This window comes from Thamnophis elegans, chromosome 1 (genome assembly GCF_009769535.1).
Source record: "Thamnophis elegans isolate rThaEle1 chromosome 1, rThaEle1.pri, whole genome shotgun sequence".
In the NCBI taxonomy this organism is placed as follows: Eukaryota; Metazoa; Chordata; class Lepidosauria; order Squamata; family Colubridae; genus Thamnophis; species Thamnophis elegans.
This window is the reverse complement of record NC_045541.1, coordinates 81,472,486-81,496,075: the sequence shown is the minus strand read 5'-3', so window position 1 is coordinate 81,496,075 and position 23,590 is coordinate 81,472,486. Positions and strand designations below refer to the sequence as shown.

General features: G+C 41.4%; 1 protein-coding gene across 1 annotated transcript in view; it reads left to right on the top strand.

Moving 5' to 3' along the window:
• The window catches only part of LOC116513281 (tumor necrosis factor receptor superfamily member 10A-like), a 37,331-nt gene continuing 13,741 nt past the window's right edge, over positions 1 to 23,590 (top strand). The window contains 8 exon segments of the mRNA XM_032224301.1: positions 1 to 326; positions 12,519 to 12,600; positions 14,318 to 14,449; positions 17,479 to 17,547; positions 17,550 to 17,586; positions 21,008 to 21,080; positions 22,476 to 22,490; positions 22,493 to 22,601. Of these exon segments, the coding sequence (XP_032080192.1) occupies positions 264 to 326; positions 12,519 to 12,600; positions 14,318 to 14,449; positions 17,479 to 17,547; positions 17,550 to 17,586; positions 21,008 to 21,080; positions 22,476 to 22,490; positions 22,493 to 22,601 (580 nt within the window). The 5' untranslated portion in view covers positions 1 to 263.

The window sequence follows — 23,590 nt, the reverse complement described above, 5'->3', positions numbered from 1 at the left end:
CCCGCTCCCTTCTTTTGCGGCCCGCAGAAGCTGTGAAATTGGAGAGGGCTGCGCGCGCTTGCTCTGTTGGGAAGAAGAGGGTGAACCTCAGAGCATTCACCGGCTTTTCATCGGGGATTCCCGGTGACGCCTGGTAGGAGTGGAGAGCTACTTCGTCGCAACACGCACGCACCACCCACAAACAGACACGGAGAGAGAGAGAGATATAAACCCCCTGCGCGTGAAAAGAAGAGCTGAGCTGCGATAGCCGCGAGCCCATTGAAATGGCGGAGACGCAGGTGGTGGTGGTGATGTCGTGCTTGGCCGCTTTGACTTGGCTGCAGAAGGTAAGCCGAAGGGGCAAAATGAGGCGGGAAAAGCTTTGTGAGTTGCTGTCTGAGCGCCTCCTCGGACGTCGGGGAGCCGAGAGGAGAGGAGAAGACGGGGGAGGAAATTCCTAAGGAACGGGCCGCGCGGGGCCAGCTTCATTGATTCCGCCGGCTCTTGCAGAAGCGGCCGACTCCTACCGCGGAGTGGCGGAAGGAGAAGGGAAAAGTCTTGGAGGAAAGTCCGCCAAAAGTTGCAGTTCTTCACCCCACCCACCCCCATTCACTCCCCTCCATATCCTGAAGATCCATAGGTTAGAGAAGTGCTGCCAGGGAAAGGGCGGCGAGAGGCTTCTTTTCTTTCCTGGATTTCGACCTTTGGCACGTCGGGGTGTTAACTTTGCAGGACTTTTTGCTTGCCCCCCCTTTCCTTCCTTTCTTTTCTATCTCTCCTCTCTCTCTCCTCTCTCTCTCTCTCTCTCTCTCTCTCTCTCTCCCTCAGCACCTCTCGCTCGGGCAGCCCTCCTCCTCTCTCTCTCCTCTCTCCTCTTTCTTCTTCTCTCTCCATCTCTCTCTCCACCTCCATCTCCTCCTCTCCTCCCCTCCCTCACTCCTCTCTTTCCTCTGAGGCCGCAGTTAGAAAGGAGTTCAAGGAGTTTGAATCGGGGGCCAGCCGGCCGACTCCGGATTTTGCCACTCCCGCAACTTTACTCTCTCTCTCCTCTATAGTAACAGTTTTAGCTGCTGGTTACATTATGTCACTTAGACCGCAAGATGGGCAGGATTTAAAAAAAGATACACGGGGGAAAAACTCCTGAGAGGGAATTCGAGGGCGTGGCCTAGCCCCTTTTGGTTCTAACAGGTTTTGCAGGTTTTTTGGTGCTTCTTTCAGGGGCCGCGGTGGGATGAAGCCGATCTTAGCCTTTTCCCAAGCGGTTTGCGTTCTGAAACTCAAAAGTTTTCCTCCAGCCATGTTTTTTTTTAAAAAAAATGGCATACCTGTACATCTGTACAAGTAGTCCTCGACTTACGATAATTTCTGTTGTTAAGTGAGACATTTCTGGCGTGAGTTTTCCCCCTGTTTTACGACCTTTCTTTGTTGTTAAGGTGAATTGCTTCAATTCATAAGTTAGTAAGTAAACTGGTTATTAAGTGGATGGGCCTTCCCCATTGACTTTCCTTGTCCAGAGGTTGCAAAGGTGATCCTAAGTAGAACCAGTTGCCAAGGAGTCTGAATTTTGATCACATCATGGGGATGCTACAAAGGTCATAAGTGAAAATGGTATAAGTCAGTTTTTTCAGTGCTGTTGTAACTTTGAATGTTCACTAAATAAACAGTTGTAAGTTTAGGACTACCTGTACTGAAAATACTTATTGCTATTTGTGACTTGTGAGGTAAAGGGACATTTTGGATTTAAGACATTTCAGTCCATTCCACAGATTATTCACTCTAAGAGATGCTCCCCAGAGATATGATCTGATTTATATAACTGATTTATTGAATAACTCCAGTTGGCTGAGTTTATGCACACACAAAGGAAATCACTTTTGACGGATAGCATGTTCTGAGAACTCCTGCATTTTAATTTCAAGTGTCTATTTTATGCTAATAAAAGTTTGATTAAAAATAAAATGGAAAGTGTTGAGCTTCTAATCTAGCCCTTTAGTGTCCCCAACCTGGTGTCCTCCAAATATTTTAGAACTACAGTTGTCAGAGCATAGCTAAAGCACAACGGTAAAGTGGCATTGTGTATGTGCTAGGATGGGGCTGAAGCACCCTTGGGAGTAATAGGAAATACATGAGTGAGATGATTCACGTTTCTTGTAAATCAGAGTGTTTATAACTAGGCAATGCTTTTAACAAAATGTTAAAACGCAAAAAGTTTAGACAAAATTTTTCTTCAGAATTTTGACCCTTTTTGAACTTTTTGCTGAAAACATATCATTTGATTTTGGATCTACAAGTTTGATTGTTAGAAAAGCTGAAATATGGAAAGAAGGGAGCCATGATCCTGAAGGATAAAACATAAATACATTTATAACTGCAGCAAAGAAGATTTGAAGTTGCTCCTTTACATCTTTTATTCCCCTTTTCTTTTTTCTTCTTTTCTGTCCCTGTTCTTTCTTATTTCACTTTAGTTTTTTCTTCAAATTTGCATTGTTTGTATTTTTGTTATTCTGCAAAATTTTTTAATAAAAATTAGAAAGGATTTGGGATTTTAAAAAAGAACAAAGAAAATATGTTGATGTTAAACAAGAGTCAAAATTGAGTATAAATTTAAAGTAGAATGCAGTGGACTTAATTGGATTAGGTTCAGTCCTGATAAGATTTCAGGTTCTATCTTGGTCTACTGAGAATGCATAAAGGCTGTCCTGCTTGGGGGGGGGGGGGCGACTATAATTAACATAGAATGGTGCAGTTCTTTGACAGGCAAAAAACACAAATGAGTTTTATATCAACAGTGCTGCAATCTTTTTTTTTTGCACTAGATAAGATAGCATTTGCATTCCTATGGTTAAGAGACTATTCTCAACAGATTTCCATCTTCTCATACTATAATAAATTATCTTCCAATTTGAGGTCATGCTTCTAAAAAACAAACTACTCTTATACTCTCATATTGGGAAAAGGCAAACTCTAAATTCTGAAAGCATTGCACAGATGAAAAAAATGGAATTTTATTAAGAGCTCCTCATCAAGTTTGAATTTTTAGCACTGTTAAACACTGTGTGTTTAAATAGCATGTATATGTTTCCTCTACTAGTTTCAGAGTTAAAAGAAAAATGTGCTACTCTACTGGAATGTTTACCTACTGCTCACAGTCCTACCAAGTACTATATCATATATTTTGCTAATTCAAGATGATGGAAGTTAGAGGCTACTCTGCAAAGGTTTTTTTTTTTTAAAGAGGAGAGACCATGATCGGGAGTGGGAGAATTTCTGTATATGCGTGAAATGTAAAAGTTCTATACAAGATCAATGGGAAATATTTATGTTGGGTACCACCATTCCTTTACAACTATTATTAACTAATTGATAGTTATATAGTTAGGCAATATTTGTTATATTGCCAACATGCATATAACAAATTATTGTAGACACAATCTGGTTCTTTATAGCTAGCGTTGGCCTTCATTCACATTCAATTCATCCCATATAATGTAGGGAACAGGGTGAATAAAATTGATGTTTTTTTTAAAAAAAAGATTTTTTAATTTTAAATTGGATTTTTTATTTAAATCAGATTATTTTGATTTTTATCAAATTTATTTTAATAAAATGCTTTTGGAGTAAAAGTCTATCATTTTCTATTTAAGATACATTAATAATTTAGTTTTTCAACGATATTAGACGAGGGGGCAGACCTAGCATGTATTACTGAAACCTGGCTGGGCCATGAAGGAGGAGTCCCTCTCTCAGAAATGTGCCCAGAAGGTTTCAGGTGCTCCACCAACCACGACACTAGCGAAGGGGTGGGGGAGTGGCAATTATTATCCGGAATCATTAGTTCCTCACAGGATCCCTGCTCCGGAGACTGTCGGTGTGAGTCCCTCTTTGTGAAGTTGGACCTGGGAGGTCAAGTGGGCTTGTTTCTGACGTACCTACCTCCCAGCTGCGTCACAACCCCTGCCTGCGCTCCTAGAGTCAGTATCCAGACTGGCGGTTGAGTTCCCCAGACTTATATACTAGGGGACTTTAACCTGCCATCTCTTGGCAAACGCTCTGATGGGCCTAGGAGTTCATGGCTTCCATGGCAACCATGGACTTGACCCAGGTAATTCAGGGTCCGACCCATATGGCGGGACACACACTCGACCTTGTGTTTCTCTCAGGACAATGGAGACGATCTGGAATTAAAGAGGATAGAGATCTCGCCCTTGTCATGGTCAGATCACTTCCTGTTGAGGCTGGATTTTCGGAAGCTGCTCCCCACTGCAGGGAGGTGGAGCCAATTAAATGGTTCTGCCCTAGGTGCCTGATGGACCCATTGGGATTTCAGACAGAGCTTGGTGAGATACCTGACTCCTTGCCCACATCCGACCGAGTCCTTGGTCGCTGTCTGGAACATTACGGCCTCTCCGTGCAGTGGATCCAGGAGGGCACCTTGGTTTACCGAGGACCTCTGGGAGATGAAGCACCAAAAGACACCTAAAGCGACGCTGGAGGGCTAGTAACTCCGAATCTGACCGAACACTACTAAGAGCCTACATTAGGACTTCTAGTGGCGATACGGGTCAAAATGTGCTCATTTTTCCGCTCTTATTGCGTCCGCAGAATCTCACACGGCTGCCCTGTTTAGGATAACCTGCTCCCTCCTGAAAGGGAGGGATGCCGGGGAACCCTTACAGGGAAGAGCTGAGAATTTGTCCAGTTTCTGTTGGACAAAGTCACTCAGATTCGGACGGACCTAGACTCCATTTGGACAGGGACAGTAGAGATGCTGAGGGAGGGTCTTGATCAAGTTTTGTGGAGCGAGTTCCAGCTTGCCACTCCTGAGGAAGTGGACAAGGCCATGGGAGCGATGAGTGCCGCCACCTGTTTGCTGGACCCGTGCCCCTCCTGATTAGTTTCGACCAGCAGGGAGGTGACACAGGCTGGATCCAGAGGATTGTGAACATCTCTCTTCAGGGGGGATCTTTCTCGCAGCCTTTGAAAGAGGCGGTGGTGAGACCCCTCCTTAAGAAGCCTTCTCTGGATCCAACTGTCCTTAAAAACTATCGTCCAGTCTCCAACCTCCCTTTTGTAGGGAAGGTTGTTGAGAAGGTGGTGGCCTTCCAACTCTGACGGACCTTTAATGAAACCGATTATCTAGATCCCTTTTCAGTCTGGTTTCAGGCCTGGTTACTGCACCGAAACAGCATTGGTCGCGCTGACCGATGATCTCTGGCAAGCCAGGGATAGAGGACATTCCTCTATCCTGGTGCTCCTTGACCTCTCAGCGGCTTTCGATACCATCGACCATGGTATCCTTCTGCGACGGCTAGAAGAGTGGGAGTGGGGAACCATCTTGGGGTGGTTCTCCTCTTACCTCTCTGGCAGGCCGCAGTCGGTGTTGGTTGGGGACAGCGGTTGACCCCTAGGCCCCTTAAATACGGGGTGCTGCAGGGCTCGGTCCTGTCCCCCCTCCTATTTAATATCTATATGAAGCTGCTGGGTGAGATCATTCGCCGGAACGGCATTAAATACCATCAGTATGCGGACGATACCCAGTTGTATCTGTCCACCCCATGCCAACTCAGTGAAGCGGTTGAAGTGATGTGCCAGTGCCTGGAAGCTGTTAGGGTCTGGATGGGAATGAACAAGCTTGCACTCAACCCTGACAAGACCGAGTGGCTATGGATGTTGCCCCCCAAGGATAGTCCAGATACTCCATCCCTAAGTCTGAGGGTGAACATCATTTGTGAGCTGTGACCAGGGGAGCTTTGCCCAGGTTCGCCTGGTGCACCAGTTGCAGCCCTACCTGGACCGGGGGCACTTCAAATGGTCACTCATGCCCTCGTCACCTCAAGACTCAACTACTGCAACACGCTCTACATGGGGTTGCCCCTGAAAGCATTCGGAGACTACAATTGGTCCAGAATGCAGCCGCACAAGCGATATTGGGTGTACCTAGATACACCCATGTTAAACCCATCCTCCACAAGCTGCACTGGCTCCTGATCGGTCTCCGAACGTGCTTCAAGGTGCTGGTCATTACCTTTAAAGCCCTGCATGGCTTAGGGCCTGGATATCTATGGACCGTCTTCTGCCACCACCTCCCGCGACCAATAAACCTCACAGGGTGGGCCTTCTCCAGGTGCCGTCAACCAGACAATGTCGTTTGGTGGCTCCTCGGGGAGAGCCTTCTCTATAGCTGCTCAGGCCCTATGGAACGATCTACCCTCAGAGATCCGGACCCTCCCCACTCTCGCAGCCTTCAAAGTCTATTAAGACCTGGCTTTTCCGCCGGCAGGCCTGGGGCTGTTGACCTCTTGAATGAGGTCCAGCCCCACTACGGTTGAGTGTGTTGTGTTTTTAACCTGCTTGTTTTTCTTTACTTTTTAAAACTTTTTAGTACTTTTTAAATTGTTCTTTTATGTAAGCCGGAGTCCTTCGGGATTGGGCGGCATATAAGTTTTATTAAAACTAAACTAAATTATTCAGCATGAAATGGAGCTTACCTGTGTAGCATGAAGCTGTATATTCTGCAATATTTACATTTTTAGTAAACTCTTTAATGAATCCAAGGTCTACAAGCTAAATAGGAAACCTTCATTTTGTTTGCAAATAATAATACCAAAGATTCTACCTACCAGCAAGATGAGTCCTTACATTTAAAGACCACCTGTCATTTCAGATCCACCATGGCCGCGCCTGTTAGCGGGCATCCATTCACCCGCTGCCTGCCACATCCCTCACCTTGTTGTGTCACGGGTGCGGTGAAACAACAGCGGGTCAGAGGAGGTGCCACTGCAGGACAGAGATGACAGTTGTTCTTTAAAAAGGTTGATTTAAATCAAGCCTTTTTACTAGTGATTTAAATCATCTAAATTGTGACTTAAATCAACGATGTAAATCAACTCCTCCCTAGTAGGGAATGTATGTATTGGGGTGGTTATGTGCAAATCCAAGCAGTGGGCCTTTTGTAATTGACAAAAATATTTTCTAAGTGCCATTCAACCCTTTTGGGCATGGCAGTGTGTCAAATAATCACTGGGACCACCACTGCCAGTTTATGCTATAACCTTTCATTGTAGTTTTTGAACCTTGATACTTTGTGATGTTCCCCACTTCTTTTGTCACCTATTCTACTATCCTCTGGTATTGCCACATTGATTCTCCACACTTTCTTCTTTTAATCACAATTTAACGTGTCATGTGCCAAGGATTTATCCGTTTGTATTAAGGATTAAGATTGGTCACACATTTAGCCAGATGTTTAGACTGGATTTGGCATTTCCCCTCCCAAATACCATGCCTCCCCCTCCCCGTTTCAATGACAGCCGAAAGCAAGTAGCGAAGCAGAGGCTGACAGGTTCCTTGGTATGGGTTTCATGACTAAGAGAACAGATCCAGTGGTAGATAAGGCAGAGAGGTGCCATCCCTCATGTGAAGATCTCAAAGATTCGGAAGAGGAGTCAAAGAATTTAGGAAGCTAGAATAGCAGTACAGATAGTCCTTGACTGATATCCACAAGCCCAAAATTTATGTTGCTAAGTGAAAAATTTGTTAAGTGAGTTTCCTCCCATTTTATGACTTTTTTTTGCCACATTTGTTAAGTGAATCACTGAAGTTGTTAAATTATAACACAATTGTTAAGTGAATCCCCATTGACTTTGCTGGTCAGAAGGTTACAAAAGGTGATCACATGACCCCAGGACACTGCAACATAAATAGGAACCAATTGTCAAGCATCCAAATGTAATCACATGACAATGGAGATGGTGCAATGGTCATAAGTATGAAAAATGGTCATGTCACTTTTTCAACACCGTTGTAATTTTGAACAGTCACTAATCAAACTGTTGTAAGTCAAGGACTATCTGTAGTGATGTTATCTGGGAAGAAAGGGTGTAAAATTTTCTATTGCTTTCATATGAGTTCATTAACTGCCTAATGCACAAGCTGAGAAAAGGCCTATAGCTGTGATAACGAACCTATGGCACGCGTGCCACAGGTGGCATGCGGACCCATTTCTGAGGGCATGCGAGGCATTGCCATGCCAGCTCCAGAACGTATGTGTGAGCTGGTCAGCTGATTTTCAGCCTTGATTTTCGGCTGTTTTTCTCCCCTGAAGGTTGAAAAAACACCCATCGCACAAACCAAAGTTCGGGAACAGACTTATGGTTTGCGCATTGGGCTGATTTTTCGCCCTCCAGAGGCTTCAGGGACCTTCTGAAGCTTCCAGAGGGAGAAAAACAGCCCAATGGGCAACCCAGAAGTCTGTTCCCGAACTTCTGGTTTGTGTGTTTGGGCTGTTTTTCGCCCTCCCCAGGCTCCTAGAAAGCCTCTGGAGCCTGGGAGGGCGAAAAACAGAACTACCGGCCCACCGGAAGTCAGAAAAGAAAGATGTACGCGCATGCGGGGCAACGGGGCAGTGTCACACATCCATATGCAGGGCACAGCGTGGAGGGCATTAACTTATGAGGGTGGGCATGCGACGCATGCGATAGCGCATGCATGCTTATGGCACCAGAGTGAAAAAAGTTCGCCATCATTGGCCTATAGTTTGAGATGGCAGAGGCAGAATGAACCTACACACATATACACATAGTAAATTATTTCTATGTTTGAAAAAACTGAGATTGACCATCAGACTCATTGGCCGTATTTGCTTATCATGGTAGGTTAATGCAGGAATGCAAAACTTTTCATTTATTATCATATTTTTCGGACTATAAACGCACGAGACTATAAGACACACCTAGTTTAGAGAAGGAAAACAAAAAAATGTTTTTTGCCTCTGCCTCTGCAGCATCCAGAAGCACTCTGCAGGTCAAAACGGGCTTGTTTTTGGCCTCCCAACTCTCCGTGCTTCCCTTTTCAGCCTCCCCGATGCCAGGGAAGGCCAAAACGGAACCCACAGAGGACAAAAATAGGCCCATTTGTGGCCTGCAGAGGGCTTCTGGATCCAGGGGAGACAAAAATGGGCCCGTATTCACTCTATAAGATGCACAGACATTTCCACTCACTTTTTGGGGGGGAGGGAGTGCATCTTATAATCTGAAAAATACGGTAAATATATACAAAGGATCCATAAACTCTATATGACAAAACAACAAAGCAAAATAGACAACACTTGAAATATGAAACCTGCTTGCTCTGGGGCAACTCATCACAGCCAATTCGCCACAGGTCAAAAGTTATACTAATGTTAAAGAAATGGTGGAATAGAATCATTACAGAAAGGATACGAAAGAAGGAACACAATGAAACATGAATGACAAACATTAAAATAATTTTTAAAATAATTTAAAATAATTGCATTGTTGAATTGTCCTTCAGCGAGTTGTCCTGCTACTCTACAGTTTTAAGTACTTAGATCTTTCTCAGTAAGAGGAGTGGCATATAAATGCAATAAGTAAGTAATTAATAGATTCCTAATTTTGTGCTTTATGAAAAAAATCATAAACTGCCGACACTAAGGAAGAAAGAGGAAAGGGTGTCTTGAATATGCAATGCAGTTATGTAATTTAGTTCTGTTATTTAACATTATGACTAACCTGAGTGAATGCAACGGTGATGCTTGCTTTGTATAGCGACAGAAAATAATTCATTATACTTGATGTGAACCAATTAAGATTTAAGAGTGCAATTGTATGACTATATTTGGATTTACTTCTGTATAGGAGTTGTTGGCACTACAGCTATTTAATGTCTTCAGTCTTTTGAAATAGTGTTTGCCTTCTCACTATTGCTGTATGACAGCAAGTAACTTAGAGTTTGAGGAAGTTTTGCCCTTTTATGATTGTTGTTAGCTTATTTTATTGGTACAGATTAAGCCTCAGAGTTTTAAAACAATGTTGAATTTGTTTTATATTGTTTTGATTTATTTATGTAATTGTTTTAAAATACGTTACACTTGGCAAATTAAATTAATGCTTATTGTTTATCTGTGCTACTCATGACAGATCAAAGGTTATTCATACAGTATGCTCAACTGAAGTTTGAGGAGTTTCATGTACAAGTAGAAGAAGATAGTGGGATTAAAATTTAAATTGGCAGATAGAGTAGTTGCATTTTTAGCCCAAGGGCAAAAAATTCTAAAGAATAGAAAAGTGATTGAACAAGCTAATGGAACCTTTTGTCTCTGACATACCGCACCATTTTATTTTGATTTGAAGAGACCTTATATGGAGAATAACCATATAATAATCTCTTTCTTTCACAGTATCGTGTGAATCTAATCATTCCACCACACATTCTGTTACTTATGAAGGAAATATAAGGTTCAATTTTCTATCTCAGCTTTTCTTGATTAAAATAATGATGTCCAATTGTTATAGAATTTTTATACATTTCAGGTTCTGATGTATTATAGGGAAATATACTCCACTGACTTATTTCAGGAATGTCTGCTTTGACTGGCATTATTCTAACGCCATGTAATGAATTGGCCTCCTCTCTTCATTCACTGGATTTGAACTGCCAGCCCTATTTTACTTGATGCTATGATTCATTCCAGTTTGCATCTGTTGCCATATATTTAAAGTTAGGTGTTGTACTTAAAAAGTTATCCAGATCCTTTCCTGTGTAAGCAGTTTGAGAGTTCCAACTTTATATTGTTAACTAGAACCATGACATGTTGGATTATCCTTTCAGAAATATTTCTTTACCTAAACAGAGAAACAGAATGACCACAAGCAGGCAAGAAAGCAGTAGGAGCATAAGCAACTTCCAACTTCCTTTCAGCTTCCCCATTGCCTTTGTTTCTGGGAAACTAGCAGAGAGTGTTGGAAGTTTCAATCATATCACTGATGATGCTGCAGTAGGTACAAGTTTGAGAATACAACTGGTGTGAAGATCCTTGAAGTTTCAATTACACAGAAGTAATGAGTCACAGATTTTATGCAAATCCTTTAACTTAGCAGAACTGAAGTGTCCTGATTCAAAACACTTTGCACAATGATGTAATGTTTGGGATAATTGAAGGTTACCAACAGACAAAAAGGAAAATTTTGATAGTATATAGATAGATAATTCCTCAGATCTTGGCTGAATCATTATTGGTTGAATTAGAGTAACATCTTTATTAGGGACTAATTAAAATCCCACAAATATTCAAGCAAGATTTTAAGTTTTCCTGCACTACTTGTCAGACAAAATGCTATAACAAGCAGGAGATAGGAAGAGAGAAGAAAGTCCAAAGATTAGTTTAGGGTAGTTTTTTTTTCCAATTGTAGGGCCTACATTAGGACCAGTTTCAAGATGAATATTGTTCATGTGGTGTTTTCCAATTGTAGTATTGGTATCAGATTACCCTAGTTTTCCTCATCAAGTAATATAGCCATTATGGTTTTTAATAATTATTTTTCAAGCTTTCAAAAAATTCTGATTTGTGAAATGGCTTTTGGGGTTCCTTTTGTTTCATCTTAGAACAGGGGTGTCAAACTTGATTTCATTGAGGGCCGCATCAGGCTTGTGTTTAGCTTCGGGGGGCCAGAGAGGGGTCCAGGCTGGGCATGGCCAGCTCAACAGTACTCACTGAGGCTCTGTTTTCAGCTGTGATGGCCTCATGCAGCCTTACCTAAAGCACCCGGCCCTCCTGAGCTCTGTTTTTACTTGCAGAGGGCTGCAGGAGGCTGTCGTGGCTGAAAATGGAACCCAGGAGGCCCATGTGTGACCCTCCCATGCTCCATTTTCACTGGCAGAGGCGCTGCGGGCCAGTCCTTCGCTGTTTCCAAGGTGGGCTCATGGGCCAGATCTAAGCACCCTGTGGGCTGGATGTGGCCTGTGGGCTGTGAGTTTGACACACCTGTCGTAGAAGGTATGAAAAACTCCTGATGTTTCAAAAGTTGCTTGAATCACAGACTTTCTACTCTTTCGTCACCCGCATAAGACACCACAGACAGTATTCCTTAAATATTAGATGCTAGGAAGCAGTGGTGGAAGATAGTTATTTGCACTCCAGTTCATTGCATCAACTTCCCCAAAACATCTAGTTGGCCACTGTGGGGCAGAGAATTGTAGAGAGTGAGGATGACCTTAACACATGTAGGTCAGGAGGAAAGTGGAGGAAATTGTATTTTATTCTGACAAGTTACTGATACTCATAGCATGTTACAGGGTGGATTTGATTTAAATCAACTCGATTTAAATAATAACTTTTCATAGTATACAGCCTCATGCTACATAACTAAGCTCCATTTCATGCTGAATAAACTAAATTAATTTATATCTTAAATAGAAATCTATCCTTAGATTTTTTTACTCCAAAAGCATTTTATTAAAATAAATTTGATAAAATAAAAAAAAGGATTTAAATTTAAAAAATCTTATCTGGCAAGCTACACTCATTCCATGAGAAGGTATAATATATCTATTCCCCCCCTACACACGCACACACAGATCAAATTTTCTTTCAATGATAGAATTTGAATTTAGTTTATCTTGACAGCTTTGCAGAACAATGGCTTGAGTTTGCAGGTTCGTGCATCTCTGATTAAGACAAGATAATATTGCTGGAAAAGTGCAGTGATTAGAAGAAATCTCTCCCTTTTCAAACCTCCTAGGTTGAATCTCCATCACTTCGAGTCCACTGCGATCCTGCAGAATTCCCATATTCTGGGATTTGTTGCAAACGCTGTCCTGCGGGTAAGTTCTCATAATAAGATAATATGATTTTATATTCTAGTGAAAGAAATTGGGGCTTTCTTTTTGAAAGAAGACAGAGGCGACTGTAAAACAATTAGTGTCAATAGGTGGTGTCTTTGAATCTAAGAAAATTTTTCTCATTTTAGGCTATTCTATACAAAGGAATTTTCTTCTCTTAACAAAGTCCATATAACATGTCTTGAAAAATGTTCTCTCCACCCTGGGTATCCTTTTTCCTGTTGTGTAATCTGAAAATGGTTGCGCTTCCTCAATAAAATAACTAGGGTGGCAGATTGCCAGAAGTAGTTCCTTTGACAAAACTTGATACATTTTAAAAGAGATAGAAGGTACTGGAAGTCACATAGACTTCTGCATTCCCCCCCCCCAAATACTTCATTTTATCCCACTTTTTCTCCAAAGGAGAGAGTCTTATCTTTTCGCCCCTTAGCCTTTTAAGTTCTGTAAAGCAATTTCTTACATCTTATCAATGTTTCACAGCCTAAAATCTCAAAGGCTTTATGGATATTCCACCAAATCATTCTAGGCAGTTGAATTACTATAGAACAGGGGTGTTGGGAACTGGGCCATGCAAGCAGCAGGCGAGTGTGCAAAACTTTATTTGTACATGTGCGGGACCTAGGTTGTGCGTGCGAAACCTTCCCCCTCCCTCCACCACTGGTTCATGTAGCCAGAAAGGTTAAGAAAGCTTGGGACTGCTATAGAATACTGGCTTAAAAAAAAACCTAGTACTCATTTAAAACCAATCAAATGTATTCCAATTTGCAAAAACTTCCTTGCTGATTGGATGTTTAATTCTTTGCTTCCTCTGAGTGATTTTGTAAGCTTGACTGTGCCATTACCTAAAATACATGCCCAAAGCTTCGTATTGGTACCTGGTCAACCCATTACTTTTATAGGGCGTGGATAATAGTCATTATTGTGCTTCCAGTAAGACTTCGTGGTGTCCTGTAATGAAGGCATCAAGATATATATAGTTTGCTCCTGATTACTTGTATGGTTGAATTCCAATGTGTACCAGAATCGCAGACCAGAATCAGCAATGGCATAGCAGTTAGAGATTTCTTAAAAAGCAAATCTAGTGAGATTTTGATATCCCTGGATGAAAATCTCATACATCTCATGCAAAACTACTAAAATGGTTTTTTTAATTCATTTTTAATACCTTTTTATAAAACTTAATTTGGAGTGCTCATTTTTACTATTTGGGGGTGTTGTCATCATGCCCTACTTCCTCTACCAGCAGTGCCAGTATAATTGTTGTAAGAAACTTTGTAGATATCCTGATTCAAGCAAAACATTATTTGGGAGATGAAAAGTCATTTGCTTCTGTTCAGTTGTGATAATCTCTAATAGGAAACAGAAAGAAACCTGTATTTTATATGCTTTTGTACTTCAGGTGATAATTGTTGGATGATTTTGACCACAAATGTAAATGATTTTATTAGCTTTGCTTGGCGACTTAATTACACAAGACTTAAGCAGCAGAACAATGCAGAGTTTAATTATGAAGTAATTTATCAATCAGTAATTAATCCATATTAGTTCAGATAAAAATCCCATAGTTCCATTGTGAAAGTTCTTCATTAGTTGGCAGTCTTGTAACATGCAGTTGGAAAAGCATATAACATGCACAAGCCAAAAGTGTATAACTGCCTATATTCAAATACTAACTTTCATTTACTATCCCATATCATAGGTACCTTTGTTGAGGAGTTCTGTACTGTTCCACGAACACAGGGAAGATGTGAATTCTGTATAGATGGAGAAACGTATACTGACCATGAAAATGGTTTAGCCCACTGCTTCCCGTGTAGTGTCTGCAAATCTGGTATGGTACATTTTGGACACCACTACTGAATTGCGCTATTTTTCAGCATCAGATATTATAAGATTCTGCCACAATCTTATAATGCCTTATATATTTTAGAATTTTGCTAGTCTTTTGCCACATTACCTCCCCATTCCTACTTTGTTTAAACTGAGTATGGGTTAGTTGAGTACTTTTTTTGTCCAAAGTCACCTGATCTCGGGAGTAAACTTTATTTTTCATAGGCTTCTCTTCCCCCCTTTTCTTCCTTGCCTGGTAGATAGTTATATAGTGTCAGCTTGAGGTCTGAATTCATCTATTTGCGCAGGGCTTCTGAAATTAAGTTGTAATTAAGCCAATCACCCAGAAAGGTAGCTGGTTGCCTTTACTTGGATATATTCAAGCAGAAGTTGGACATTAGTTTAGATTCCTGCACTGCTTGAGTGATCTAAATCAGGGGTCCCCAATCCCCAGTCATTGGCAACTGGGTCATGTAAACAAACAAAGTCCCATGTGTGGAATGCAGGCAGCACATGAAACCATGCCCCCTCCGGTTCATGGAAAAACCTCTCTCCATGGAACTGATCCCTGGTGCCCAAATGTTTGAAGGCCACTAATCTAAATGATCTCTTCCATCTCTAATTCTAGGCCCGGGATGGCGAATCTATGGCACGTGTGCCACAGGTGGCACATGGAGCCATTTGTCAGAGCACGCGAAGCATTGCCCTGTCAGCTGGCCAGTGCGCATGCGTGTGCTGGCCAGCTGAGTTCAGCCTTTTTTAAAGCCATTTTTCGCCCTCCCCAGACTCCAGAGGCTTTTTAGGAGCCTGGGGAGGGTGAAAAGAGCCTCCCCCGCCCCCCAGAGGCCCTCAGGTGGCTTCAGGAGCTTCCCTGAAGCCTCCGGAGCGCAAACAAATGGCCCTATGGGCAAATCAGGAGTTCGAGAATGGACGGTTTGCTCGTAGGGTCAGTTTAAGCCCTTCGGAGGCTTCAGGGCTGAAGGTCCCTGAAGCCTCTGGACGGCCTCCGGGGGGGCTGTTTTCACTCTCCCCAGGCTCCTATAAAGCCTCGAGCCTGGGGAGGGCAAAAAAGCATGCAAAAAATGGAGGGGAGTGCTGCTCATGTGAGCATGCGCACTGGGGGGGGGGTCACGCATTGCATTATGTTCGCCATAGCTGTTCTAGGTTAAGGACTGTGTTTAGGAACCTGACAGCTTAGTTGCTCACTGTCTCAAACTTCATTTTTGCCTGCTCCAAAGCTACTCCTGCAACTCGTTCATAATCTACCTCTTAGGAATCTTTCTCCTTTTCTATTTTGTTTCATTGTTAGTATCTCTGTAGAGTTTGATAAAGAACCTTTCTTCGGGAGGGATCCTTCCCGCCCCTCTTAAAGGCGGCGGTGGTGAGACCCTTTCTGGAGAAGCCATCTTTGGATCCAGCCATCTTAAGTAACTACTGTCCAGTTTCCAACCTCCCCTTCGTTGGGAAGGTTGTTAAGAAAGTGGTGGCCTCTCAGCTCCGGCGGTCCTTGGATGAAACCGATTATTTGGATTCCTTTCAGTCTGGATTCAGGCCTGGCTACAGCACGGAAACTGCTTGGTCGCACTGATTGATGATCTCTGGAGAGCCAGGGATGGGGGGCCATGCCTCCATCCTAGTGCTCCTTGACCTCTCGGCGGCCTTCGATACCATCGACCATGGTATTCTTCTGCGGGCGGTTGCATGAGGTGGGAGTGGGAGGCACTGTTCTTCGGTGGTTCTCCTCCTACCTCTTGGACAGGTCGCAGTCGGTGTTGGTTGGAGGGCAGAGGTTGTCCCCTAGGGCTCCCTTAAGTATGGGGTGCCGCAGGGTTCGGTCCTGTCCCCCCTCCTGTTTAACATCTACATTAAGCCACTGGGTTGAGATCATTCGTCGGCACGGGATAAAATATCATCAATATGTGGACGATACACAGCTGTATCTGTCCGCTCCGTGCCAACTCAGTGAAGCGGTTGAAGTGATGTGTCAGTGCCTGGCGGCTGTCAGGGTCTGGATGGGTGTGAACAAGCTTGCACTCAATCCTGACAAGACCCAAGTGGCTGTGTTTTTCCCTCCCAAGATTGGCCTTGTATTCCATCTCTCAGGCTGATGGGTGAAATTATACACCCCTCAGACAGGGTTTCGCAATTTGGGAGTCCTCCTGGACCCACAGCTGACTTTAGAGCATCATCTGTCGGCTGTGACCAGGGGGACATTTGCCCAGGTTCGCCTGGTGCACCAATTGCGTCCCTACCTGAACCAGGAGGCCCTCAGAACAGTCACTCACACCCTTGTGACCTCAAACTGGACTACTGTAATGCGCTCTACATGGGGCAGCCCTTGAAGAGCATTCGGAGACTTCAGCTTGTCCAGAATGCAGCCGCTCGAGCGATTGTGGGTGCACCTCGGTACACCCACGTTACACCTATCCTCCACGAGCTGCACTGGCTGCCTGTTGGACTCCGGACATGCTTCAAGGTGCTAGTCGTTACTTTTTAAGCCCTACATGGTATCAGACCTGGGTACTTGAGAGACCGCCTCCTGCCAATTACCTCCCTACGACCAATTAGATCCCACAGATTAGGCCTCCTCTGAATACCATCAGCTAGCCAATGTCGACTGTCGACCCCTTGGGGGAGGGCCTTCTCGGTGGCTGCTCCAGCCCTCTGGAACGATCTCCCTGTGGAGATTCGGACCCTCACCACCCTTCAGGCTTTCCGCAAAGCCGTCAAGACCTGGCTGTTCTGGCAGGCCTGGGGCTGGTGAGTTCCCAGCCCCACTTGAATGTTGTGATTGTTGTGTAGCTTTTAATCTGTTTTTTGTATCTTGTTTTTGTCTTGTTTGTTTTTTGTATCTCCCCCTTCCCCACTTGTTTGTTAGCCGCCCTGAGTCCCTCGGGAATAGGGCGGCATAGAAGTATAATAAACAAAAAAAAAAAACAACAACAAACAACAAACAAACAGTGTGTATATTTCTGCTTTTTTGAAAAGAAACATTGTCCATGTTGATAAGGTTACGAAATTCTGTTTCAGGTTTCAAAATGATAGCACCTTGCACCAGTAAGAAGAACACTGAATGTCAGTGCAATGATGGTTATTTCTGCCTCAAGGCTGTGAGGAGTGTATGAAATGCAGGACACAGTATGTACATTAATACGTTTTATGGTGCAGTTCCTTTTATGATAGAGAGTATGTTACATACAAATAAATACTTGGCAATAGATTGATTGCATTTAAGCTAAGTTGATATTTATATGTTATATATCCGTTCGTTCATTTGCTGGGCTAATAATAAGCCTCTCCAATTGAAACCAACTCTGAGCAGTTTACAGTTCCCATCTTTGTAACTCAGATTTTAAAAGAAAAGCATAAACAATATAAATGATAATCCAACAGTTAATGAAAAAAATATGTAAAAAATTATGTTGAAACAAGTTGAAATCCATATCCTTTTAATGATGCAATAAACCCGACATTGGTATAGTAATCTTTTCTGGGCAAAGCCCACTGGCTTTGAGCTGTATGCTAAGAATTCCAGAATTAAATGTTGGTTTAATTGATTTATACCATGGGGTTACTCTCCATGTTAATTTCTACTTCTGCTACATTAAAAAAAAACCTTCAGTTGCTGCATCTGTAAAAAAAACTCTAAAAGTTTACCTCAGACTAATGTGCTTTGGAATATCAAATTGTATATTTAATTCATAAATATACAACGTGTGCTATTATCTAAAGCTATGTATAACTCAGTCTATTAATTTTGTGTAGCTAAGCCTATTAATTTTAGATAAGTGTGCTAAAATCGCCCCTGGTGATGTTAGAACTAGATAACATGGCAGGAATGGCATATTTAAAAATTATTGGCTATCTTATTTGCAGTATTCACTTTTGCACATGCGATTCTGACATATTCCACAAAAATTGCTTTTGCCACAGATTAACAATAGTTGGTGGAGTCTTGATCTAATGCAGCAGTCTGAGAGTGTTGTTTTTAGATTACTTAATACTTTATTGTCATTGCGCCTTGTACAAAATTAAATGCCATCTTCAGTGTACATTATACACAAGAAAACTATAAAAACAAAACAAAAACACACATCCTCACATTCTATACAATTGAATTAAAAAACCCTGATATTGCATTAATATTGTACCATACAGTAGAATTCAATATACGTACTGATATAGATATGTGCGAGCACTACAGTCCAAATAATTCCTAGTCATCAAAGCCCAACACTTCAAAATTCATAGTGGGTGTGCATTCTTTTGTCATGAATTTCCTGCATTCGGTTTCACTTCTACTTGCTTATTGTTTTGTTTCATTTTAATAGTGCTGTGTTTTCCTGCCTTGCTTAATTACCACACCAAATTACTGGCAGTCTACAGCATTTGGTCACAAGTCTTTACATGTGTATGTTTAAGGAACAAACTAGAAGTTCAGAAGATGGTGAAAATAAGGATTAGTAGGGAATTGGGCAGTGTCTTTGATAAATGATCTTATTCATTTACTGAGATCATTTGCTAATTTTTTGGAACTAAATAATAGCAAAACACCAAACAACAAAAATATATTGTCTGGAAACATCCTGGCATTAAGTACGAAACTTGTCTTTATCATATATAGAATGCTACTTCCTCAACATCTCAAAAAGGGATTGAGAGAGTTACAGTTTGTTTTGCTTGCTAAAGACTTAAAACAGTCTTTAAGTAAGCTGTCTAATTCAAGTTTTACCAGAAGTGATAATTTCTTGCTACAGAATGAGAGTGTGGAGAATAAGTTAGGCACACTTCCAGACAAAACACCTAACTCCTGCAGATAAAGTTTTTATTTTCTAAGAAAGCTTAAGGCATTCCTTTGGAGACCAGTATATATCTCAAGTGATGATGATGATGATGATGATGATGATGATGATGATGATGATGATGATGGAGTGACATTTTTCTTTATCGGAGGTCAGCTTTCCTTGTTTTTAACAAAATTGAATTAAAATTAAACATTTAAAAACTTGGTAGGGATCAAAGGAGGTGACAGTAACACATTGGCTCTTTTGGATGCCACATTGGGCACTATTGATTTTATGAGGAACTGAGGATTAGCTTGTGTCAGATAGTTTACATGTATTTCCCAATATTGTAAGAGAAGAACCTTAAATTAAATATAATGGCAAAAAATAGGAGTGTGGTGGCTTCTTTTCCAACTAGTAAAAATGTCTTAGATAAAAGAGTGCTACCAGACTCCTCTGATTATCATCAATAATGTTACAACTATCGTTAGTTCAGACTATAGCTTCCCACACAAAAATATTTTCTTCCTGTCTTTTGTATCAGCTCCACACCTTGTTAAAGAAACTGAAATAAAATCTTAGAAAAAATAAAATTCTCAAAGTTTAATTGAAAAGATCAGTATTCAGAGATCAGAACTGAGATTCGAAATATTTGAACTTACATGTTGTGGACAGTTAATAAAGATTCATGACATTGTCTCTTTCATTTCGAGATCTACATATTTCTATTGGATGTTGTAAAATATATATTTTATAAATTAAATCAGGTGATCCCTAGATTGCAAATCAAAGGAGATTTTCTCTTTTCAGAACACAATTCTGATTCTTGGTCCTTTGAAATACTCTAGTATTGGTCTGTCTGTATATTCTCAGCTGCAGGAGGTCCTCTGAAAATATGTGGCTGAAATTTAGTTTAAATGGCCAAATTTGGGTGGTGTTTAACAAAAGTACCCTCCTCAATTCCTAAAAAATAGACTGAAAATTTATTTGGGGCTCACAATTGATGGAGGTGGGGGTACTTTGCTGTTGCGTCTCCTCCCCCCCTCCTATCCTTAACAATAACTTCAAAACTTGGGCCCACATCTTGTATGAATTTACTAGATTTCTGGAAAATATTGGCACTGAATTGTATTCCAGATCTCAAACATTGCCATTCCTGATTTGTATAAAAAGCTGTAATGGGCAAAATAACAGTACTGTAATCAGCTGATCTGCCTCTTAGACCGGTGTGACTTTCATCATTTATGGTATTTTTGCCATTGGAGGCAATTTGGGGAGGGAGGAATTTGTTTAATGAACATACCTAATTTTACCAATGTCCCATCCCGAGTTGGGTAAGGTTTGCTGGCTGGGCCTCTTGAATTATTCTGTGGAAAATCCAACTAAATCTGTTATACTTCCTCTTCGACCTCTAGCAGTCAGTCTTACTGTGATTTAGAATGGGCATAATCATTTCAAACAATCCTAAAATAAGTTAAATTAAGTTTTTGTAAACACAAATAAAAAGATTTGAACTGTATCAGTTTCTGTAAAAATTGCATATTTCAACCCTTCAGTTCTTAGGCTTGCCTGCAAATTTATCCCATTTGTTAAACAGTACGTAAGTATTATATTTTTTTGCATGCTAGATTGTAGAAGAAAAACATCTGATATACTCTTACTCTAGAGCTCATTGAGCCTTTTCAAAAGTCCCAAGCAGCTCTGTTATTTTCATTCAGTATATAGATATGCCTTCTAAACAATCAATCTACCTTTTATTAACAATTAATTTTTAGGTGTCCTGAAGGACAGGTGGTAATGAAAAGCTGCAATGCCACAACAGATATGAAATGCGGATCACATTTCCAGGTTAATATTATAATTGCAAACAATAATAGACCAAATTGTCGTAAGTCAAGGACTACCTATATTTTTATTTAATGACAGTATAGCATTGTATTATAATCAAACAATGGGAAGGCTACAAAAGCAGCTTCAAGTGATTTTATTTTACAGTTGTCCATGTGGAAGGAGAGGCAGTTCATGCAGGACAGGAGAAGTGTGAGGTACCCACTTAATGACTGGACAGCTGGGACTGCTGTCATTAAACAATATGGTCAATGCTTCACTTAAGGACTTCTTTGTTTATCAATGAAAATTCCAGCCCCAATTAGGGCCATAACCCAAACATTAGCGCAGTCTATTTCGGAAAAATACCAGCTGAGAGGTTCTTAATCTGGTACATTAAAAGAGTATGGCTAGGATGTTTTTCCTTCCCAGAATTACTGTATTTTTCAGAGTATAAGACGCACCTTTTTCCCTTAAAAAATCTGGGTGCATCTTATACACTGAATATAACATTTTTTGCCTCCTGGAACTCTGCCCCCTTCACCAAAATGGCCGTGCATAGTTTTTAGAAGGCTTTCAGAGAGCTCTTGGGGGCTGGGGAGGGCAGAAATGAGCGAAAAAACAAGCCCATTTCCCCCACTGCCCCCAGCAGCACTCTATAAGCTTCCTAAAGGCTATCCATGTCCTTTTTTAAAAAAACAGGCCCGTTTTGCGAAAAGCGGTCTGTTTTTTGCTTGTTTCTTCCCCTGCCCAGGAGCACTCTACAAGCCTCCTAAGGCCTATCATGCCCTTTTGTTGAAGAAAACTGGGCCTGTTTTTGTGAAAAACTGGCTGTTTGGGGGAGATTGCAGAGTGCAAAAACTTTTTTTTTAATTTTCCTCTTCAAAACCTTGCTGTGTCTTATACTCCGAAAAATACAGTAATACATTAGTACTGTTTTGTCTCTGTTGGGAGTAAGGAAGCTGATACCTAACCCTAAACCCCAATCAGCCTTAGTATGATCAGTGGCAAAGGTTATGGGAGATATAAGTCAAATGATTTGGAAGACGCCAGATTATCTTCTGAAGGGATGTGGCATTCCTTTGCCTTGCATTGCAGAAATGAAACTCAATATCAGAGGATATTTTGTAAGTTTCTGTAAAGCTCTGGCTAATTTTGTTCCCCAAAGCAGTTGCCTAGATTCGCTCATTATGCTTAATCATGATTTGCAAAATTTTGTTTCCCTGAATAAACAAGAATATACTCGGTATATGCAGCATGTTTAGCCATAAACAGTCTTCAAACTCAAATGGTAGGGTTCATATAGCTGTACCATTATCTATAAATCTAACTTCCGTTCTTGGCATGTTATGAGTGCATACGTAGAAGAGTCTCTTTACCTTTAATTTGTTTAAAGGCTTTCTATTTGTCTTTTAGAAACTTCAGATTCCTCATTTCCAAGCATTTACATCGGGATTGGTGTTTCAATTGGAGTGGTTTTCTTGGCAATTGTCATCATTGGTTGTTTAGTTTACTGCATGTATAAAAGGAGAAAATCTAAAGGTAATTTCCTGATGAATCGCTAAATATGAAATAATTTGCTATCTAATATTAAATGAACCAAAGTACCAAAAAAATTGGGAGACCCAAAGCAGGGAACAGTGTGTGCTAATTAGTGAGTCGGATTTGCATGTTGTAGTTTAGCTGTAGTTTGCTTAACTGAGGTTGGTTGAATAAGTATCAATTGGCTGGATGTTCAGATTGCACTAAAATATAAATCATAGCATTTTAAAGAATCCTCACCCATGGGACAAAGATTGCTTATTTCCTCTACCTAGGGGTGTCACACTCAAGGCCCAGGGGCCGGATCCAGCCCATAGGGTTCTTAGATTTGGCCAGTGCGGTCATCCTGGAAACAGCAAAGGACTGGCCTGTAGTGCCTCTGCCAGCAAAAACAGAGCTCAGGAGCTCCCGAACTCCATTTTCACTGACAGAGGTTGCAGGAGGTTGTCACAGCTGAAAGTGGAGCTTGGGAACACATTTTTGCTGGCTGAGCGCTCTGGCCACCACAGGCACCCCCGACACAAGTGATGTTGAGCCACCCCAGGTCAAACACAATCCTGATGCAGCCCTCAAGTTTGACACCCCTGTTCTTACCCATTAGCTTCCTTTGTGCCAACCCATGGTTCATTGCATAATGTTGCAATCGTGTCCAAACTTCTTGCAGAATGCAGGATCAGAAATTTCAGCGGAAGAAGTACAATAATGAATAGCTATACATTTAATTGGAAGACCAGGGCTAATAACAGAACTGCTGGAATGAAAGGAATCATCAGGTTATCAAGTCAGCTTTAAATAAGCGATCACTTATTTAGCAATGAAATCATGCAATTTTTCCCTGTACAAAGATTTGATGCCGATATTGCTTGTTTACTGATGGTACAGGTAATCCTCAACTTACGACCACAGTTGAGCCCAAAATTTATGTTGCTGAGTTAAGTGAATTTTGCCCTAGTTTATGATCTTTCTTGCCACAGTTGTTAAATGAATCA